Genomic DNA, 24079 nt, shown 5'->3' on the forward strand with positions numbered 1-24079 from the left:
CTATTTCTTTGACCTATACTTTAAGAACTTATTCATATCAGAAATTCGACTTTCTTTTATTCTTTCTTTTTTTATATACCTTTTCATATTGTTCCTTGGTTTCAGCACATTCCTCCTGTTATTAGCAGGAATATAATTGGAGTGAAAAAAGGAAAGAAAAACAGGCTATGCGGGGCCCTGATGTAACACCGGCCCTTAAACAGCGCGACCCACGCGCCCCTTGCTCCCTTTTCCTGCGTGTCCGGCTCGTGCGTGCGCGCGCTTCCCGCGTGCTCCATATGTGGAGTGAACGGCCCAACGGAGCGGAGTAATGCAAGATGGGAGTGGTTCCGTTATGAGGTCACGGAGAGGCACAGAGCGGAGCGCGCGCAGCAACGGCAAAGGCAACGGCAACACACACACACGCGCACACACAGACAGAGAGACAGAGAGAGAGAGAGAAGACAAAACATGAGCTGTGCGACAGAGGCAGGAAACGTTTTATTCACGCGGCCTTAATTCGAGCGAATTTCCGACGGACAACTCGTTTTTTTTTCACTTCTTTTCTAAAGGGAAGTGTGAGCTGAACGCAGTGCTCTTGTTCTTTTGCTGCTGGATCTTTGTTGGAACAGGAAGAAATTCCCCTGCTTGCGTAAGAGAAAAAAAACAGACCGAAAAGACTCCGGTGCATGAGTCCGAGGAGGAAAGTTTTCCCGTCTGAAAAGCGAGAGAACTCGGCTGAGCCATGCACGCGCTGTACAGCGTGGGGTAGCCGTGTCGTGTCCTGCGTTTGAGGGGATTTCGGGGACGTGTGTAAAGTTTACCGGGGGTTCTTCTCATGCGACAGAAGACGGACGGATCCCGTCACGCGCTCTCTTAGAGCTATTGTTCGCAAGCTTTTTTTTTCTTCTTTTTTTTTTGGCTGAGAGATCCTGTGTTCCTAACATCGGGCAAACGGGGAGACAACTTGGTTGGATTTACGATTACTTTGTTTTTGTCCCACGGTCTCTCCATCATCGGTCCCCGCCTTCAGGATGCACGTTCTTATGAAATGCGCGTTGATCTCGCGGCTCGCGCTGCTGCTGCTGTTGGTGAGCAGCAGCCGCGCGCTGTTGTGTTTGCCCTGTGACGAGTCCAAGTGCGAGGAGCCGAAGCAGTGTGTCGGCGCCGTGGTGCCCGGGATCTGCGGCTGCTGCTCGGTGTGCGCCAAGCAGAAGAACGAGAGCTGCGGCGGTGTGTACGGCCTGTATGGCACGTGCGACGCGGGGCTGCGGTGCGTGATCAGACCCCCGCTCGACGGCGGCTCCATCACGCAGTACGAAGTCGGAGTTTGCGAAGGTAACTGACAAGCCCGAGGGCTGCCCTTAACGCAGCTGTGCTTCTCCGGCGGAAAGTTGGGTCTGCACACGCTGGGGTTCACTTCAAGTCCGAACTCGTGGGCTTAACCACCATTTTAGCCCTTCTCACTTTGTACAGCCTGCCATTAAAGAAAAAGAGCAAAGCACTAGACTATACCTAGAAATGTCACGCATCAGTCAAGCCGTTCAACTAGACCACAAGAATCGGACGATCAGATTCACACGATGCCAATACGAATCATGTAGTGCGATTTAATCAAAATTGGCACTAATTGAAACTGAAGTGGTGAAAGTTACTGAAAAGGCAGAAAGTCAAATATGTGATTGTAGCATAAATTCATATATTGCACCACACAAAGTTTTAGTAAACAGAGTGTTTATTGTACAGCGTGCAAAGCTGATCTAAAATAACTGGAGTGCTGAAGGACGCTACAGCTGTTTACTGTAAACATGCTTCCCTGGGAGTGTTTACAGAAGCCTTCATGGAGAAGAGAGAGAGAGAGAGAGAGAGTAAGGGGGCAGGTTGACTAATGTGTTTGCAGTATGTTGGTTTTGCATTTCTGTGAGATGTTACTAAGAACAGATTCCGTGCTGTTTTGGGACGAGGTACCAGCCTCCTTCCACCAAGGCTCCTTGTTTTTTTCTCTTTTTCTTTGGAATGTCGGCTATGTGGCTCAGCTTGCGTATCCCATCGTGTGTTTTACACCAGAGGACAGAAAGACGACAGCTTCCGATCACAAGTGTCAGAAGTCGGCATCATGCCCTGTACACACACTCCCTTCACATGCTCAATAACATTATCATGATGTCGCTGTTAGTACTAATGTGACAACTAGTCTGATGCAAAGACTCATTTATCTTCTTGCTAAACAGAACATTTCCTACTTGTTGAATAGAAAGACAATCATTAGAACAAAGAAGGAGTTAAGTGATGTAATAGAACCGAAATGATTAGTGTACCGGGACAAATCAGAACCATGGCTACACGCTCAGAAAAAATAGTACTAAACTGTAGGTTTTCTCGGCACTGTGGGGTATTTTATACCTTTAGGTAAAAAGTTCATTTGCACTAGTCTGAATTAATGGACCAGTGTGTTAACTTGGTCTGTGTTCCATTTGGTTCGCTTTTGCTTCACACATTAAAACGAATCAAAATGCGTCACTAAAAGTTATGTATCTGATGTTTTTCAGATTGGATCTGAGTCACTTTTGTATGTGTCCCTAGATCAGATATACATCTGATACACAGTCATGCAACTTGAATGAGATTGGGCAGATCAGAATTCTTGTGTATTTTTACCTTACATTTACGGCATTTGGCAGACCAAATGCTGTAAATCTCTATGTGTGCGTTAGGGAGCTGACGTCATCAGTCAGCATCAGCAGCGCTGAAATTTCATTGCAGTGCTGGCAATAGCTTCTGAAACAGCTAAAGTGTTTATGACAAGAAATACAGCCGACTAACTGCTTACCAAACTCTAGAGCAGTTTTTGCTAAAATCACATCCATCGTTTGAAATGAATTAGTGGGCGCACAGATGAGATGTGTTTATGACAAGATGGTGTGAGCAAAGAGGTACTGATATGTCAGACAAAAGTCAGTTCTCATTATGAACATGATCGTATGGGACATGAAAATACGATCTGAATTGAACAGTGTAGCTTGTGGTGTGAACGTTGCCTTACTGCTCCTAGAGGTCAGATCATGTTGCCACCATAAACTAACTGCTTCATACAGTAGTTCGTTGGGTACCATTCCAAGTCCAAACCAAGACTTCATCCAGAAAGGGTCTCTGTGTGGTTGTTTTAGATTGCACTAAACAAACCACACCATGGGGGTAAACAAGCCAGAGGTCGATTTAATCATACTAAACATGGAAGGTGTGAAAACAGCCTCTGTTACAGGGTGCATAAGATGTACCCTTAAGATACCACCCTGGTGACAAGAGTGGGTACAGTTTAGTAGTCTAATGTGCTGTTATATATATATAAAACAGCACATTAGACTGCAAACTAATGATGAGACCTGATGTTTTTGTTGTTAGGACTGGTCCTGAACTTGGTTAGAAGACATACTATGCTCAGTGCTGTGGGTCAGATTTCAATGCAACTGATTATGAAAACATGCCGAAGGCGTCTTGGCTGCTTTGCGTGTAATCTCTTAGGTGACATCTAATGTAATCCAGCCAAGAAAACAGACTAGGATAAAGTGTCAAAGCAATGCCTGCCACAGGAATGCAAAAGATCAAAGCCAGCATTACAAGAGCTGCGGTTTTGGACCTAATATCCTATGCTAGAGTGACCCCACCCTAACCCTGTTACAAGCTGAGATCAGGGTCAATCTATTGAAGTACTCTATAATCTATGCACAATATGTTTTTATATCAAGCTTCACATTCTCTGAAAGGCCTATAGTGTATGTGTGTCGGTCTAAGAAAACCAATCGGACATCACTGTGGTTGGTTTGAGACGGACAGCCAAAAAAGATGAAAGATCGAGTTTTTGGCCGAAATTGTGTTTTTTTTTGCCTTTAATCAATTTTGACACCTCATAAACACGCTTTATCAAAATGGCTTTATTTGCTTTTTCTCAGACATAAAACAGGCTGCAGAAAGATATCTAAAACCTTACTACTGTAGCTAAGTCAGATTTTCTCATATAGAGAATGTCATGCAGCGTCTCATGTGTACCCAACACATCCATCTCAGTGTGATAATCTGCACATTGAACTCCACTCTGAGAGCTGACGTTTCAGGTCCTGTGTTAACATAAGAGTCACAGGTTCCCATGGGACACTGCCTTTACTCTGTAGCGCTGTAACAGAGGAATTCCATTAAGCCCTGGCTTCCAACACACTGCATAGCACATAACAGTAAAATATACAGGCTGTTATTTAGTATACTGGGCTCTGTAGACCACACACATGGTCTGAGTCACAATTTAGATCTTATACCACTGCACATAAGTTAATAGCCATGTAATTTACTAATCATTAATGAAATGCTCCAAGAGAAACATTGGACAAGATGCTTGTTTATATTAAGGGAATTTATAATTGTCTGAAATGCTTTTCGGCAAGGCTAGTATGGTTCTTTTTTGCATAATAAGAAAATAAGTGGATGGTTATGATTTGGATGTAGATTTGCAAACATTTAGTCATTATTCAAGCTTTTATAGATTTTGTTTGCAAAAGAACAATCAGCTAGTTCCTTTTCATTCTGTAATAAAAAAAAAAAACAGGCCTGTCAGAAGATTGTGCTATATGAGCAATGCTTAAAAAGAATAGAAATCAGGAAGCCTCAGAAAATTGATGATACTCCCCAGAGTGTTGGTGTTTTTAATTAACAGTTTGAGAATAAAGGTAAACTGAGATTAGGGAAAAGGACAGAGTAATATCAGATAGCGGTATGTATGAATATATATAGGTAGATTTAATCACCCTGAGGACTTGAAGTATAAACGACTGATCAATAGACCAGAGCACTAATCATTGCGGCTCCATTACAGCACAGTACACACAACCTGAAAGTGCTAAAATGTGAAAACATCTGTAGTTAACTCTTCAACTTTGTTGACCCAGCATTTATGGATACTTTAAAATAATGACCAGCACCATCATCACAAAGAGTGATGCACAAACTGTGCACATACAGTATGGGTTTGTTTGTTCCCCAAACTAATTGTAGGCAGGGCTAGTGCTGAGCCAGGAAGGAGCATAAAAAGTGAGCGCACATAAACACTTCCTTTTCCCCTTGTTTTTGCAGTGCAACGGAGGAATGTGTGCGCTCGGCCTGTTGCAGCCTATCTGAGTTTTCAGCCCTCTGGCTGGGTGTCAGCCCAGCTGTCTGATGGCAAATTATTTAGCGCCTTCAAAACAACACATATTAATCCCAAAAGAGCGAAGCACGTATGGCACTCGCGCTCGCCTGGGAAGCATGGTTATTTACTCGCATATCCTGTCAAACATTCTTTCACAAGCTTCCAATGACAGTTTGCCTTGGAATGCAATGGCACGAGGAGTCGGCGCAATTTATCCGTGCAGCCTGATGCTCGAATCACCCCATCCGGCGTAGCGGTGCATTTCGGACACGGCGACTGTACGCGTGTGTAAAACACGACTGGAACTTTCCTGAATACAAGTGTATCGAGGTTTGTCTCCCACGAGCTGATTATCAGTGTTGAGTTTGGCACCGGCGCCTTGGACCCGTTTGCCGGTTCTGCATCCAAACTTTTGCGCCGAGTCCCTGCTGCCAGTATTGCAATGTCATGCACTAAAATCACAATCTGTCTGGCTGGGAGAATAATCAGCAGGCTTTATTGCATAATTGACTGAAAAGTGGGCAAAGGGCATATGGAATTACATGCGGTCGGTTCAGAGATGACAACAAAGGCATGTCAGTCCTTGTTTTCATCATACACATACTCAGGCTTCTTCCTGTAAATACAGGAGAACCATGTTGCTCTTAATCAATGTCAGGTAGACACATTTTTATGGAATTATTTTGGAAATAGCTAAATACCTTGAAACAAGGCTTGGTAATTGGTAAGAACCTTTCTTTCCTAGTTTGACTGGCTTATATTCCCCCTAGCCAGACTTGTACCTTTTCTATATTTTTATACATCAGGTTTTGTATTTACCTCTCCATTTTCCCATCTATTGTTGCGATGCCAGCAGATATAAATTGCTCCTGGCCAGCTCCTAAAAACACTCTTTAGAATAAAGCTTTCAGCTTTCTTTCTTCTACGTTCTGCAGACATTCAGAATGCAACTCTGTATGTCTGCCCTTGTCTTTTTTATTCTTTGTCCCTTGTAAAAAAAAAAAGAAAAGAAAAAAAAGGCCAGATTACTTTTGTCAGTGAACACAGGTTGCCTTGTGTAGTCAGGGAAGACAAGCGGAAATGCTTTTCCTCGCCCTTAGCAGCCTCCCTGTCACTCTTTCTTCCAGTACAGAGCAGCGTTGGAGATGGAGGAGCGAGACGCAGGGGGTTTTGGTGATTATCGTTCCCAAGCTCCAGGCTAGAGAAGTGAGACTTTGGCAAAAAGCCTTCCTGGCATGAATGAGGAGAGGTGGATGCTGCGCCCAGGGAAAACCAGCTGCACATCATGGCCCAAAATCCCACACCTTCATCAAGTCTGAGCCACGAGTGCCAAACTTTCCTGAACATTACCGCAAGCTGTATACATATATATATATATTTAGATAGACACTCTCCGGCTATTGTTTAGTATATATTATGTGCTCTGTGTTAAAAAGGCTCTTTTTTTCGGACTGAACTTATTAATAGGTTTTATGGATGCAAATTAGCTAATGCCTTGTGCTTCAGGAAGGTCTCTAGCTTGGATAACAACCTGGTGCCACTGTGGGCACAGCAGCGAAATGAGCCGCCGTAGCTGGACGAGCTGTAATTTGAGGACTGCTGGGTTTGTGGTTTAGCTACACTGATATTTTAAATGCAGTGGATATATTACACCGGAATGTGGTTAATGTTTTTCGTTTTTTTTATTTTATGAGGATGATTTGCATAATTTTTATGAGACTGCGTTAGCTGCATGTTTGTTTAGGAGTTGATCTTTTATTAAGTAACGTTTAAGGTAGTGGTTGTCGTCATTATGTAGCTTTATAAGTTATGGTAATGATCAGCTCTCCAGATTTGACTGAAATTAATTTATTTAAATAAAAAAAATGATAGAATATTGCTTTCTGCAATGACGTGGTTTAGAGAATTCTTTAGGGGAAAGATAATAAAAGTGTCACCTTATCCTTGAACAAACTTACGGAATTGTTGTACTATCCCCAGAATACTGCAGAATGAGCTTTCCTTAAACTTGCTTGGCTTGGGAAGAGTGTCAAAACACAACCATGCTTTTAAACGATGTTCTCTACCCGCTCTCACGGAACAGAAATCTAATCTGTGCAGCTATATACAACTTGTTCTGGAACGTAGAAGGCTCCAGGACTTGAAATGGCACCGTTCGTGAAAAAAAAAAAAAAACAGCCCATGTGAAAGAATGAGAGATGCAAGGGAACTCGGCAACATGTCTCTCAGCGTTGTTGCCAAGCCGAGGCTCTGCGTGTGGCTCAGACCACCAGGAGAGTGTTTATTGTACGAGCCCCTTGCCAGGCTAGAAGCAGACATGTTTGGCCAGAAGTGCACCAGCTTGAACTTCCTCACCCTGCTATATGACCCACGGCTTGTCTGGGGAGCCTGGCTTAGTTATGTTGACGGTATCTATTCAAGGTCATCGTGAAGACAGGCGGATGCCTCTTTCAGGCAGTCCGGTCACACGACATGCTCTGGAAGATATGGAGTGCGTTATCTAGAGTACCAAGATTAGTTTGTACCTGTTTATACCTATAATATTATATTAACTTATATTTTTACTTCCTCTTTATTATTTATTATACGTATACAGTACATCAATGCCATGTTAGGACTGAAGGAAAATACAGATGCTGTGTACTCTGCTGCACACACTATAGGCATTGTGCTGTGCAGCTGTGATCACACCCAGCATGTTTAATTCCAATGGCTGAATGGCTGGGCTGCCTCTGGGAGCTATATCACCAGCAGCCATGCACACATTCAGCCCCTTATGCAAAAGGGAAGTGGGTGTCCACCCAAATACATTCAGTATTTAAAGGGATCAACCTTTTTTTTTTTTAAGTACCATTTATTTATGGTACACTGGGCATGATTTGGAAAAACACAATGCATTTGATGCAGCTGCTTCCTCATAGGGCATTATGCACAGACACATTCCCGCATGATGCAATTTATAGCTGTTATTACACATGTAAACTGGACTTAGGGTTAAACCAGAAGTACCCAGGAGCTGTGAGACACTACACAAGTTAAAAAGCAGCGTGTGGTTTATATCTGATGTGACCCTGGCTAGATTGATGTTGGCTTTGTTTGAGAAAATCATGCACAAGGCAATTTATTGCACAGTTGTCAAGCAGTAAGATACTGCACTGTTTTCCACTGTTATATATTAGCCACTAAGAAAGGAGAATTTCACTAGACAACTCGATGACCTTCATGGGAAAAGGAAGCATCCATAGAACGGGCCTTTATTTACTGGCTGCATTCGGTACAGGCAGAGATCGCAGAATGCGCCCACATTACACACCCACGAGTAAACCTCCATACATGTACTAGCACTTGTACAAAGGGGATGTACAGTACAGTATAGTTTTGTCTTCTCCCCCATCTGAACACACACAAGCTGGAACCCCAGTCCACATATCAGTTATGTGTATTTGCACTGTAAATAACATTTCATAACGTGGCTCAGAGAGTGTAGTGCCACAAGGTTATGGGTTATTCTTATTTCAGAATTAGTACCAAAACTATGATGTTTAAACGATGTTCCTTTGTGCTTTAAAATATTCTTGTCATTAATTTACATATCCTTAATTATTGTCATTGTATATGTGCTATAATTCTGTAAACATTATTAGGAGCTTAAACTTTAGTTATTTTTAACTGCAAAGATATAATTTTTCCCCCTGTAAATCAGCTTGTCTTTATGCTTCATAAATATTTATTTCCCTTTGATCCTTACTCAGATGAAAACTGGGATGATGACCAGCTCTTGGGATTTGAACCATGCAATGAGAACCTGGTTACGGGCTGTAACATAATCGACGGGAGGTGTGAATGTGACAGCGTACGAACATGCAACAACCCATTCGAGTTTGCCAGCGAGGAGGCTTGTCAGACAGCCCTGAAGAAGATTGAAGGTAATAATCGTTGTCTTCTACTCTGTTTTCACACAGCATCTCATCCACAGCTATGGTTTAAATATAGCTTCATAAAAATTTTCATTCGTAAAAGTCCATCGGCGGAAGTGTTCATTTGGTTTCTCTATTCAAATGAACTTTGAATCTGATGGATGGATCTTATTAGGGATCTTGGAGGGAGACTTTACTAAATTATACGAGGGGAGGTAGAGTCAAATCGGGACGTGTGGTGAAATTTCTGTGATGAGAGGTGAGAATCCGACTGACATTTACAGAAGATTCCAAGCACAGTACAGTACGGTGATGAGACTCAGTAAAACATTTGAATGGTGCAAACATTTTAAAGGAGGCCATACATCTGTGATTGACCATCATGGCTGAGTTTTCCCGGAGCTCATTGTCATCGCACGTGTGAACATTCAGCAAGTTCAACGCCTGAGCCTTGAAAATCGGTAGATAACCTGTTACCAGCTTGCAGAAGAGACGCATCTGTCTGTGGGAACTATACACATAGTCATTCACCATCACACGTGCACATTGCAGGAACTCGGCTGGGAGTTCCCCGTATAGTCCGGACCACGGTCCAAGCAAGTTCCACATGTTTGGGCCGTTAAAGGAGTTCCTGGAAGTGAAGCAGGCAGTCCTGTCATGGCTCCGGCTTACTGAGAAATCGTTCTACTTTGATGCTCTACGGTACTCTCTTACCCGTGTTCTGTCGTTCTGAAGTCCAGGTTTGACTTGAACACTCCTTGAACAACACACACTCCCTCACCAGTATGTTACATTCTTCTACCAAAGCAAAATAATCTGTAATTAAATTGGTAATTGAAATGAGCTTCCTCGTTTGTACTGAGTAGCTTAGAAATTATTAAGACAGACAGTAATCTCTGTGGATAATTTACATACCGATTTAACCTATGATCTACTTTAGGCATTAGGAAATTAATCGCAATTCTGATCTAATACATAGGCAGGAGATTGAGTAGGATGGAAATGTCATGTCCTGTTTTTGCGCGAGCTAACTTGGGATCAACAGCAGATGTGACATGTCAGTCTATCCAAACCACATGGCTTCTGACTCTGTTCCACTGAACAAATGCAACAGGCAGGAACATAAATCAACTCCTTTGCTCTAGCACCTCTATTTGCTGTAGCACCTTCTTATGCAACTAGGTTACTGGACCAGCAATATCTCAAGATCGTAGTAGATTATGAGTTTTATTACAGTGCACAAGGCTGAACACTGCTCTGTATGGGCTCATATCGATTAAAACAAAAGCTTACACATGTTGTTAAAGCGGCTTCCTCCGGGTTAGACTACGTATAAGTATATAAGATATGAATATGTGCCTGCTCTGTTTTTTCTTTTCCTTCCTTCCTCTAGCGGTATTTATTTCGATCAGCTGAATTGTTCATTAAGAAATCATAGTTGGTTTCTGTAGAAATTCAGAACAGCACATCATTTCTTAGTCCTTCTGCTCTCTTCTACTCAGCCAGTGCAGAACATTTTCCTGGAAATGTTCGGAGCTTAATGATTTTTTATCGTATTTTGCCGTGCTTTTTTTTCCCCCCTCCTACGTACGGTGTGGTGAGAAGAGTAAATGTTTTCCTTATCGTTTTTGAGGGGGGACCATGTTGTTTATACGTTTTCAGGTTTCTTTGGAAGTCTGTGATTAACAAACAGCTTAACTTGCCCAAAGCTGATAAGCGCTATCAGAATGCAAATGGTGCATTGAAGAATGTAGTTCCTGATGGACACACACTTAATTCTTCTCATGTGCCTGTGTGTTCAGGTTAGATTGGCAGCGCACTAGCAATTAAACTCCAAAATATATGTTTGTTATCACACGGTTCTTGGCAATAGTTGATGGCCTTTTCTAGTACGGTACTGTAGGTGTAGTTTCGTCAGCGCTATAGCTGGCTGCGGTTCTTTTTAAGCATTCCCTGCAGTGATTCATCTTAATAAGCAGTTGTTATCTTGTTTTGACTGATTTGGATTGTTGTGTAATTGTCACTTGTTTATTGGGATGTTATGTCTAGCCCGGACTAATGTTTTGCATGTATGTGTGTGTGCGCGCTATTGTTGCTGATAATGCGCCTAGCTTTGGCTGCTGTATTTGGACCTGTGTAGCTCTGTCTCCTTGGACAGCTCACTATGGTGATGGTTGGGGATTGGGACACACTTCTGCGCTGCAGTAGTGGTATGTCCTTGGTGGTTATCATTTACATAAGAAAAACATTACTGCCACGATCCATCAGCTCAGCCCATAATTTTGCATTGGGTGTCTGAAGACACAGTAAGAGCTTATTGATTTTACATTTAACAATCACTTCTGTTACGGAGAATTGGAACCTTCTCTATAATATGATTAAGCCCTGTCCCCTACTCCTATATTTGCTTTTTTTTTTTTTTTTTAATTGCTGGCAGCAGAGGAGAGGAAAAGGACAGAGATGCATTTATACTAACTACTGCACTTGGAATGTAGGTTTATGATTAAAGCTCATTCATCTTGTTTTATCTAGAAAATCTCATTCTTTCTGGATAAAAAAAAAGTCTGGTGGAAGAGTCCATTTTTCAGGAATTCTGTGTCTATACACTGAATAGCCATAACATTCATACCACCATTATGTATACTGAATAACCCTGATTACCAATTATATGCCATTAAAGTGTTGACAGGATTGTGGGCACCTAGAGCATATTTATGTCTGTATGATTCCCCAGAAAAGCCAGTGTAGCACAAATTGCTGAAAAAAGTCAACTCTAGCTTTGATAGAAAGGTATCAGAACACTCAGTGCATCAGAGCTTGCTGTGTATGGAGCTAAGCAGGCAAACAGCTCAGCTTAGGGTGTTGCAATTCGATCGAGCATCCATGCAGGAAAAACGAGACACCACCTTGCAATGTAAAAAGACTTGGATCTGCTTCTAACATCCTGGTGCCAGAAAACACATCGCACATACAGAGGTCTTGTGGGGTCACGCCCCGAGGGGTCAGCACAAAGGAACTCTAAAGCCTTGGAGGTTTTGATGTTAAAGGTTTTAATGATTTGTTTATACAGATTAGCCATAGCATTAAAACAGTTAACATTAAAACTCCCTAAATCCTAGGAGGTTTTTAATGTTGATGGTTTTAATGTTATGGCTGATTGATTATTAACAAAGAAGTTTTACCATTGGTGGTGAATGCAGTTTTTGATGGGTGCTATAAATACATAGGGTAAATATAGCAAGTAATAGTAATACCAGCCAAAAAGGAACAGACATCTGAAAGGGCAGAAGAAGACTGATAATGATGCTCCCTGCCTTTCCTTGGTGGTTGCTAATGACCATTTTCCTGTGGACCAATCCCACTATGAAACTAAGAGAAATCAATCCTCAGAAGAACTGGAATAATATGCTGACCTTTGACGGCTAACTAGATTTTTTCTCAAGGTGTGGAAAAATGTCAGAGTGGTAAATCATAGTTAGGCCTGTCTGTGGATGGTGAGACTGCTTGAAGATGTTGACCAGGATCGCAAGGTTCGTCTTCAGTGTTTTCCAGGGAGTTTTGAAAAAATTAACTTTCAACCAAGCCATTATAAGTCAGAAAGGATCAAATAAAAATTCTGTCAGAAAAAGCGAGTAAATACTTGGACACCGAATGGAGATTCCAGTATGCTGCTATGCTTGACTTGAAATGAAAGACACATGAATGTTGTTTTTTTTTTTTTCCTTCGGACTGATGGTATCTGTCTTTAAAAGTTAAAAACAAACCTAACAAAACATATTGAGGCAGTGGCGCTGTGGTATACATGTTTTTGGGTCCAGGATGATTCGAAACGTCTTTATCAGGGAGAACTGGCCTTGAAGGACATGACCTTGGGGGAAATTCAAAAGCAACGAGAAATGTCTCTGACTGTTTCAGAGAATCTGATTTTGAAATTAACATGGAAGTGAACGATAGTCTTTCAATGACCCTGTCCTGGAAACCTAAGGCTGTAATTTTGTAAACTAATGAAACTACTTTTAGAAACCAGCACTTGATAGTGCAGTGATTACGAGAACATTATTTGCTTTTGATATTGGAGTGGAAGCCTGTCTGGAAAATTGCTTTTGATAAACCATAAAACAGCGGCTAAAGCAGCACATGTGCAGATTACTGGTGAGAGACTGGATTTGAAATATGAGACAAGTGTGCGAGTACATTTAAGGGGACAGTGGGAAAAAAAAAAAAAGCGAAAGAAAGTGCTAGAAACAGGAAGTTTTGTTCTCTGGGAGTCTGCTGTGCCGTGAAATTTGGTTCCTCTGGCCCAGCTAGGCCAAAGCACATTAAAGGAAATGCTTAGCATTCCTGCCATAGAGCTGTGTCTCTGACGCTATGGCAGGATTACAGTGGAGAATATTTGTTCTGGGGAGCTGGCCATGCTAATTGCAGGCCCCGTTGTGTGCAGGGAGAGTGCAGGTGCTCGTGCCAAAAGCAACATGTTTCTGTTCAGCTCAACAATGTCCTGTTTTCGAGGAGAACACTACGAGTGCGGAGGGAGTCGTTTTCTTCTTATCCTGTCAAGCGGTGCACACCAACACATTTTTTTAAAAAGGGTTGAACTTTTTACCAGTGACTTATAGGCAACACTGTGGCATGAAGAAACAATTAAAAGTCCATTAGTGTCTATAGATGCCTGTTGCAGCCCATTGTTGTGTATGTTAATTGATTATTTGTGGGGGCTGAGTGTAATTAATCTTGGTGGCTATTGAAAGCTTTGTAAACAGATCCTTAGCATTCCTGCTGTGCTTTATTTTCACCTCCCCTGACATTGGCACATGGGAATGTTTGGGGACATCTATTTATTCAGCATGAGTGTGGTGCACCTCCTCCGTCCTGAAGAAAAGATTAAGCGCCTATGCAGCTCCTTAAAGCTCGCCCAAAATATACTCTCTTCAATCTTTACACAAGACTATAATGACAACTATAATGCCTCACCTTTTCTCCCCTAAAAGCTCAGGATGATGGTAGAATTTTGCTTTGTTCTCTCGAGACAAAGCATTAGTGACATTACCATTGATTCCTCCACTATTGCTAGTAGCGGTCTTGGCCAAAGAACTACAGTCTATTAGTAGAACTTCCCTTAGGAAATTCAGTCTAATTCACTTACTTTTGATGATGTAAGTCTGCTTGACACTTTGCACCGAGCACTAAAACCACAATATCATAAAAGAGTAATTAATCTACATTTTCAGATCTCTTTCATTTTTTTTCGTTGCTTTTAAGCTCATGTTCTTTTAGTGCCCTCAATGGTATAGCCCAAGTTGTACACCAGGATTTAAATGTCTACTTAATTCATTACAAAGCTCTCACCAATGATCCATAGGTAAGTCCAGTTTTCAAAATCATTATCCCAGAAAATATGTATTACAGTATAATAAGTAAGGCAGTGGAATTCATAATTTATATGTAATGGCGTTGACAATCTATAAGTGTTTAAAGATCCATCGGCCATGAAAACTGTTAAAGATTTTTTTAAAGTCTGTTCTGCTGTAAAGATACTTGTGTGTGGAATTTCAAACGAGTTCCTGGATTGAGAGATTTTGGGGTTTGAGATTATCTTACATCAAACTCAGATGCTTTAAGGAAGTCTCAGAAGAGCTGCAGTTTTTACCATTCAATGCACTGTCGCACAAAAGTGCAGTCTTTTTGAGCCAAGCTATTCTGTCCTTTGTATGTGGAACAAAGGCAATCAAATCAATAGTAATGTGTCCAGGCTTCCAGACTGGGAGAGCTGCCAATAGCCAAGTATTGACCTCTGAGTGCCATAAGAGTGTGAGCTACAGACTAAGGCCAGGGTTATACTTGACATCTGACAGTCCTGCATGCGGCAGCCATACTCATTGTTCACAGCCAGTCTCGGTTTGAGACTATATTTCTTGTGTCCTATCAATAAGATCAACTGCATTGCTTCACATACTGGCCTTGTACAATGTTGATGTGTCACATAAATTTTTGTAAATGTCCAATTAATGCAAAAAGACAAAAACAAATGTGCGACAGCCATCATGCTTACATACTGTAAAACTGTCAGTGGACAAAGTCAAAAGAGCAGCTGAAGTTTCATACATTGTGCAACTCCAATATCAAAGCTCTGCGTAATGGCTGATCTAGCTAATACCAATCGGGTCCTTCAAGTAACCAAGCCAATTATCCGCTTGCCAAGCTATGCAAAACATCACAGACATTTTGGTGTGATGTGTGTGATCTGTGCGGGGACAGTCAGCACGATCAAACAAACTCACATCGTGATTTATTGTAAAGAGACCAATTCTGATACCAATCGAGCATCAAGTACCAGGCATGTCCTGCTCCTGATACGAGTGCTTGGTATTCACTAGACTTAATTTATCTGAGAACACAATACTTATGTTTTTGAGAAGTGTCATAGTCTCAGAGCACTTACAGTGAGCTAACACATCTAAAGGGCGTGTGACACAAATGTTCAATAAAATAATCTTGTAGTTCAAAAGCTGACATGTGTTCTAGTTGGAAGATTCATTCAGCCTGCCTGACTGTTGTAAAAGCCACATTGCTATAGAACAGCCAGTGTTTAGAGGAGGAAGACTCTGGGGTACGCCTTGATGCAGACATATAGACGAAGTTTACTTAAAATAGGGCTGTTGAAAGGTTGACATTTAAGCCTGTGATTGCCTTGACAATTGCCTCCTTTACAAAAAGTCACTTATGTCACTTACTTTTATTCCCTTTCCTTTTTTTTTTTCTCTGTGATTGCTACAAAACCATGATATGCGATAAGCCCGTTTTCCCTCAGCTGCTGCTTTCTATCCAGAGATTACCAAGCGGAGACATTTTGACCAAAAGATTTCAAACATGAAAAGGCAAGTGTGCTGATATTTTGGGGGTCACAGAGGTGTTTGTTTCCTAGCCAGATGTTGACATTCGTGGTTAGTCTGTCAGAGATTGCTGGGTTTAAAGGTGTGGCACAGTGCGCATTGATTTAGGATGCATCACTTTTGGACATACTCTGGTGTTGATTTTTTTTGTCCTAAGAGCATCAATATTTTGCGTGTTAAAAGATAATAGAAAAGCTTTTAGGAACAACTGTTTTGTCCTCTGCGTTTGTTTCTTAATTACACAGATGTTCGCATATAGCATCTAAATTAAGGTGTTTTTATGAATATGAACATGTTTTGCTATTCAGTTCGTTTGACTTGGTCTAAGAGGACTATGCGTTGCTTTCTGACATGTAATAGCCTATAAGATTAACTTTCACCGTGGTTGCGTTTTGAAATCATCCTCTAAGCCAACTTGTATTGAGGGCACTTTTAGACATTTCAGTTCATTTTCTGGGTCTGAATGAGACCAAAATTAATAGCTTTGGTTTGTTCGCTATTTGATTTGGTTCATTTTCAGTTTTCAATTTTACGCCGCACATAATTAAATGAGGCAAGCCAAAGGACTGTGTAAGGCTGCAAGCACAAACCTAAAACTCTACATGTATTGGTCAAAAATTTGAAAGGTTTTATAAAAATGTAAAAGGTTTTTGCACATAGAAATGACAGAAATCATAGGAAAGCGAGGCTTCAGCATTTTTCGTCAGTGTTAATTACGCACCCTATATGGTGAGAATGTCATGATCCTAATATGCATACGCCTTTAAACATGACTTGTGAATGGCCCCTTGGGGTATCATGTACTTTAAAATCATTCTGGTATTAATTTGTAACTTAAGGTCAGATTGTTTAATTGTTTTATTTAGTCAACTAAGAAAATACACTACAATTACAAACTAATTACATTTAGTTTGTTCCGGCATAAAAATCACTCAATAAATTTGTATCTTTTTTTGTAAAATTTCTTCTAAACCTGTAAACTTTGTAATGTTAGAGGGTTGAAGCTGTTAGGTTCACAAGCAGCAATTTGCAGGCCAACGGTGCCATTTCTTTTGAACAAACTAGTTTTAAATGCCTTTAGTTTCTGACTGCCTTAAACATTAAAATATGTTGCTTGTAAGTTATAAGCAAGTTTAATAAAAGTAATTTGCTTATCACCAATTGTTCTGGACCTTGGATATAAACCAGTTCTGGACCTTTAAATATTAACTTTGATAAGTCCTGCTACATACAGTACAGTATGTTCTTCTTTAAGAAGCTTTAAACTATCACTAGCACTGGCTTTTCTGCATTTGGAGGCCATGATGCAGTTCACAGTAATATTCACGAGGCAAGAGATAGCGCTTTGTGTACAGGAGAGACATTGTGTGTGGGAAGCTGCTGCATTTGCCACATCTGGTTATGGACGCTATGTCACGTTCTCCAATCTGGATTTCTTAATCTTATGGGACGGCAGAGACGTAAACGAGGTTAGTTGATGCCAAAACAGACGTTACACGGGGTATATCTATATTATATATTATGACGTGAAACTGAAAGTTGACATCATAATGCTGACGATGTTGTAAAAAGTTTTTTTCCCCTCATGATCAAGAGAAAACTTTATACTTAAAAAAAGAACTTTTCAGCCCAAAAAACTAATTTTTTTTCACCTGAATTTGCTGAGTGAGCTTGATGTATTTTTTATTTAAACTCAACCAACATATTACTGACACTAAATTGCATACTTACATCACCACAAACACAACTGCAGGCTGATTTATGCCTTGTGACAAAACCGTGCGAGTTGGAGCATTTTAAAAATCACACTGATATAACCAAAACAATTCTCACATAATATTTTGCTATTTTGTGCTTTTTTTATCACCATTGTGACTCAAAGCCACCGTGCAGAAAATATTCTCTAACAGCTTTTGATACTTCTTGCTTCTTCTGGAAAAAACAAACAAGCGCTTTTTTTCCCCCAAAACTGGCAGATATCTTATGTTGCAAACAAACTGTTTATATGTATAAATATAAGATACACCACATTTGTTTTATTTCCTGTAGCCGGGTCGTTTCAAGGTTGAACTGCTCCTTAAGTGCAATCCAAGTGCTCTGGAGTTGCCTTACTTAGGGTTGCATTTAAATGTGATTATGTTGCATACAGTTGCATACGTGCACCTTAAGTCAATATAGAGTTCAAAATCCTTGAGGAATCAATGTCATGACTACATCAACCAAAGAGTCAACAAAAAAACGTCTTACATAAATGTGACATTGTCGTTTTTGCTTTTTATGCACGAGATGGGTTTTCTGCACGTCCCTGCAGAACAGGTTGGAGGTTTGCATCCCTTTTGTTGGCCACTATTGTTTTGTTGCTTGCAAGCAATCAGATGATTCCTCGCCTAAACAAAGGAAAAGGAGATGCGGAAGAGGCTCTGTGATTCAGTCTCACCTTGTGATCGCATTAAGCTACACCTCTGAGCACAGCTCGCATTTTTAACACAGACAGTCCTTCACTGGACTGACTTACGACTTCGCCGAAGCCAGATCGATGAGGGAATAGGAAAATGTGAAACGCTACCACAAAGTGCTAATATTTTAGCAATCCGCCACAGTTGTGGACAGGCTAGCCTGCCTTGCGTTACTCTTGCTTTCATCAAGCATGAGCATGAGCATTTGCTGCGGTTTGGGGAAGAATGCTGCAGAATTTTTATTGTCCCTTTAACAGCAGGACAAACAAGTCTAAGGGGGGAAAACGAAGAGGAAATGTGCAAAAACAAGAGCTTATTGTCTTCTGACTGGTGAGGATCCCAGGGGGTCGTGTGGTGTTTTGACTAGAAATCCCACGACAAGTGAGGGTTGTGATCGAGGGAAAGATGCTAGTTTCGTCACAATGAGAGAACAAGAGAAAATCTTATGCGTGTGTTTGCTAATGAGAGGAAGAAGCAAGGTGTTTTAGAAGAGCACAGGGAGGAAAGATGAACTTTGTACCTCAGTGATGCTGCGGGTTGATTACAGCCCATAGAGTTATGGATGACATTTCTGAGGTGGAGTTTCAGCTAGAAAGTTAGAAGTCTCCGCCAAAAAAGACATTTTACTTGGTGTTGAAATCAAATAGTCCCTGACAGATTTAAGGGTGTCGGAAGTTTTATGGCTTCAGTCTTGCGTGCGTTGCGTGCCTCAATGCACAGTGATCGTAATCATTTTTCTCTTCCACAGATTTTTGCAACAACACAATCATGTCGATGGTTAATGGTTGCATGCCTTACATAACTGAATATTTGTTGCGGATTTCTCCAGGAGAGCATGTTTGGACTTATCGTCTGGAATGTTTGGCATAGCAGAGCTCCTTCTATCTAGTCTTTTCTTTTTTCAAAGCTAGCTTCATTTCTCCCTCCCGCCCTCCCTCCCCTTTCCTGCTTTCATCTTGTTTGCTCTTTCCTTCTCTTAGTCCTGTGCCTTCTCGTTTCATACCGACACTTTCTCTCTTCCTTCCCCAATTGTTGCACAAGGACACACGCAGAAACACTATTCTTACAGAATAAGAATTCAAGCTGGCCTCTTGTCTAGAGAGTTCGGATATTTGCACCATAAGGTGGAAGGCAGCGTGTCCAAGTACTGGGTGATAGGTCCTTCAGAAAAATTGTTGGGAGATTGGAGATGGAGTGAAGGGAGCGGAAAGTGATCCACTCCACCGGCGAAAATCCATCCTATTATCACGTAAGAATATGTGCTCAGTTAACAGAACCAAGCCAGAAAGAGATTGACTGGTGTAGTGCATTTATGTTCCTTCCAGGGTCTGTAGCCATTTTTTCTCCAAAAGCCCTGATGCTTCACTGCACCTTCTAGATCTGTGCCCTGAGGGAACCCGTGCTTTCTTTTTATATTCTCTTTCTCTAAATGGTCGATATGGTGATCATGAAAAAAGTGAACAGTATTGACTTGGGTTGACCAACATACATGCAGCAAATACCAGATGGCTAAGAATAGATTTAGCAGTCTATATAAAGCCTTACTGCTGAATCAGCCAAGTCATCTAAATAAGGCTTATGTTAACACAAGGCAGAAAGAGTCCCGAGAGACTCGATTTTTGCGGTGAATTTGCCGTGATCTATAGAAAGGTAAAATTCTCCTCCATCTCCTACTTAATCGCTGGTCTCCCGAGGCTGGGCAAAATGGCTGCTATTTATTTTCTATCCATTCATCCACATATAAAGGGGAAATGCATTAAAAACGGCGAATGGTAATTTTATGTTCTTTTGAGTTACATGGAATTTTTCATGCCAAGGAAAAGAAATGCTTAATGACTAGTTAATACTTGCCTTTCTGAATTTATTGTATAACCATATAAGCTAATTACAAAGAACCCCAGCTGCCCTACTGATTCATTTAATTCCAGACTCGTTTAAGTGCTTTTAAGTACTTATTGCAACTCAGTGCAGGAACATAGCCACTATTTAAAGAAGACCAGACTCCATCTTACACCAGGGTGTATTTAATGCACATTTTGGCCTAATGTGTTCTACTGGAGCTGAACTTGCAAGCCAAAAAAAATAATTATATTTTTTTGATATTTTAGTGGGATATGTGTGGGTTGCCCCTTCCTCTGAAGAAACCGGTTGGTGGGATGCAGGTGGGGGTAGTTGGGTAAAGATGTGTGATAGATAGGCCATTGTAGTGGTGCTTATCTGCTTGTCAGCTCCAGCTCTCCTTACTGTCACTCTTCTTTGATCCCTGTGTGCCAAGAGCCAGTGGGTTTCGAGGATGCATGGTGGCTTTGTGCTGCTCCACACGCTTGCATCCATCACCTGCTCGTCTGCAACACCAGCTCTAACTGTGGGAAAAGTATTTTTTGTAGGCAAAAAAATGCAGGCCTTTGTGCAACAGTTTGCTTGCCTCATTTATTTGTATGGAGGAGTGTAGAGGGGATGGTTATTATCTGCAGTGATGGGAAGTGGTGGAGATGATGGCTAATACTGCGATTATGCGAGTGAAGATGTATGACAGCGTACCATTATTGGCAAATAATAATAGTGTCATAATAAACACTTTCTAGACTTAATTATGTATTAATGTGATGGTGTGATGGTAGTGTTGCTGCCAAACAAACAAAAAAACCCCAAATTTTTTTAAAGAACCTGTCAATCATGAGGTTGACATCTGTGCTGTTCCACCTGTAGCTATGTTGATGGAAGTGCAATAGAGAATGAGACTAGATTAGGCACAGTAGTTCAATATGGAAAGCCCTATACTAATTGGAATCACTCAGCTAGCAAAGGTTCTAAGGTTGTTATGATGCTCTTTATTCGGTCAGACATCTGATACGAGAAAACATGAGTCTCAGTCATCCAATTCAGTGTTCAGGTGGTTCCATGCTCTGTTTAGTTGGGTTATTCTGGTCAGCAGCAGGAGGGAAATACCAGCACTTCCAAGAGCCCTATACCTCCATGCATCATTAATACCTCATGAAACCACATCATCATGCCCATCCGTATGAAAGCACCTGGCACCGGTGATCGCACATCACTTCCCACAAGGCGACACATCTCCCAGGAGGTTGCAGAAACTCGCTAATTGACTTGGAATAAGCAGAACCCTCATGGGATATTCCCTGTCTATAATGCACACCAAGTCGCAAATATCAAACGCTAGCAAGGTCCCCGTCTTCCCAAACACATCTGCTACTATTAATAAACCTGCTGCACTGGATTCACACTTCTTACTTTGCACAGCATCAGCCTAACTTTATTTGATATGCTTGAATTTGGAAATGGATTGCTTTATACAAGGATAGCATTTGATGAATATAGGACAATAAAGAAGCATCTGGCCACTGGTGGAGGCAAAATGAATTCCCAGGGCATGAGGCTCTGTCGTCACGAGTGACTGATTTGCTCTTGACAAGAAGGCTTCTGTCAACAGAAAGCTGGTTTAGAAGAAGGGGAAGATTACTGAAGATTCCTAACGATGATGCTGTCTATCAGTTGTGTTACCGTGGTAAACGCAATACCCATATGTGATATGGGTATTAGCCTGTATCATGGAAAATTTTATATACACTACCAAAACTTCGTAGCAGCACTCAAGCTTAATGCATGTTAAACTATAGGAAAGGCGTCCCACTGAATTTTAACTTTACACGTACAGATTGAAATAAAAAAGCCTCTGTGCATTTTTTCCGTGCAAGACGGCAGATTCATTGGAGTTGCATGGAAATGAGTGCAGAACACGCCATGAACACATGGAATAAAACTTGAATTGCATAAATAATATGGGCCGCATCTTACTTGGGAAACCATGAATATTTCTTTTTCAAAGGATAGCATCCTTGTTTTTTTCTCTCTTTTTTTTTTTGCATGTTTTTTCTCACCAGCTTACTTTCTGAACACGGTGGTTTAACATAAATCACCTTTAAGTCCATAGAGGATCTTGAGATCAATTTGGGTGAAATTATAGCAAAAAATAACAGCCCATAAAATGACAATTACAGGCTAATTCTACGTTTCAGTTGTGCTGTAATGCATTCAAGGTCATATTTAATTAACAGTCCAATGGAAGATAGCATTACGGTAAGGAAAGATCAGAGAGTATTAGGTATTGGCAAGTATTAAAGATCTTGTGTGTAACCCCAGGTTAAAGTCCAGTACCAGTTTCCTTGGTTAGATCCTACCTTTTAAAAACCAGATTGCTGGTCAGATGCTCTGATTTGTCCCTTACTACCAACCCATTTGGAGGAATCATGTTCTGATCCCACTCACTGAGTGTGCTGAGATGGTGATGTTAATGCTCTGTGACACAGCTTGCCAAAAAAAAAAACAATACTGTAGAAAACAGATTAATAGATGCTGACAGTGTCTTTAAATGCTACAGATTTATGGTTTAAGAAGATATCTGCTGATTAACTCATGCAGGCGGTATTTTTACATGTTTCTATGAGAGATGTGATCCTCTCAACGGGCAGCAGATAGATATTGCTGTTGCTCAGACATGAACACAAAGTTTTATCACTGTAACGATTGAATACTCTCAGGGGCGAGGTTACGTGCTCGTCTCGTGAGCGGTCTCGGCACAACTGTAGGGCTTTTTGAAGCGATATCCTCTTACATCTGTCTAATGGCTATGACTGGATCACTGCAGCCTGGTGAATTGTTTGGCATGGACAAAGAGCATAGCATAGATCCATCAAAACTGCTGCAGGGCATAGTATGGGTGGTGTGGGGAGGGTGGGGCATCTGGGACACAATTGTCAAAAAAAAAGTAGTTTTTTTTTCTTTGTTTTCTTAAATTCTTTTAAAATATGATCCGGGTTCAGCATGGCATATCATTACATATTACTTAATATTACTAATTATGTCACTTGGATGGTAACACCAAGCCGGTTTATTATATATTTTAAGAGATCAGTGAGAATGGAACTTGAGAAATCTTTAAACCCTTAATCATCCAACGTATTATTTATTTATTCATATTAAAACTCAGGATTCAATGTCTACTAGGAATTAACATAAGTTACCACTGTGAGAAATCTATGGCACGCTGGCATAGTGGGTAGCATCGTGGCCTCACGCCGCCAGGGTCGAGGGTTTGATCCTGTGTGCCTGGAGTTCTGCATGTCTTTGCTTGGTCGGTTTCCTCTCACAGTCTAAAGACATGCCAGGTAAGTCTACTTGGTATACTGGGATAGACGATATAGATGGATGAATGAGTGAACAGAGAGGAATGTAGACTTGCAAAAGCGTCCCGTGTGTAGAAATTAATAAAGCCTGAAAATCACAGATAGCAGGAATAATAAAGTAAACATCCCACTGTGACAAGTTGCATAAAGCAGCGTAACATCACACTGAATCGATATTCTGTAAAGGGGTTTTGTGTGCAAAAAAAAAAAAAGGTAAAAAATTATGTAACATCTGTAATAGCCTGGCATTGCTCAGACAGTTTCTTTAAAATCTACAGCACATGAGGAGAGACATGGTCGTTTTTATATGCATGGTGTTTTTTTTTTTTGATTGGAGAGCCAGATTTTTGGAAATGTCAAAATCTCAAGAGAGGGAGATGAAAAGAACAAGACAAGATGAGAGGAAGACACTTTTTTGTTATATTGTCGTGCAGGTAATATGCTGGCAATCAGCTGA

The 24079-nt window shown here is 41.0% G+C and overlaps 1 protein-coding gene across 2 annotated transcripts in view; it reads left to right on the forward strand.

Annotated features, from left to right (window-relative positions):
- Positions 1-333: 333 nt before the first annotated feature.
- The window catches only part of crim1 (cysteine rich transmembrane BMP regulator 1 (chordin-like)), an 88045-nt gene continuing 64299 nt past the window's right edge, over positions 334-24079 (forward strand). Inside the window, exons 1-2 of one of the 2 annotated variants that reach the window (XM_053509600.1) lie at positions 334-1317; positions 8908-9081. In XM_053509600.1, the coding sequence (XP_053365575.1) occupies positions 1014-1317; positions 8908-9081 (478 nt within the window). In that variant the 5' untranslated portion in view covers positions 334-1013. The remainder of the gene's footprint in view (positions 1318-8907; positions 9082-24079) is intronic. The other variant, XM_053509599.1, reaches the window with a different exon arrangement.

This window comes from Clarias gariepinus, chromosome 13, assembly GCF_024256425.1.
Source record: "Clarias gariepinus isolate MV-2021 ecotype Netherlands chromosome 13, CGAR_prim_01v2, whole genome shotgun sequence".
Taxonomy (NCBI): domain Eukaryota; kingdom Metazoa; phylum Chordata; class Actinopteri; order Siluriformes; family Clariidae; genus Clarias; species Clarias gariepinus.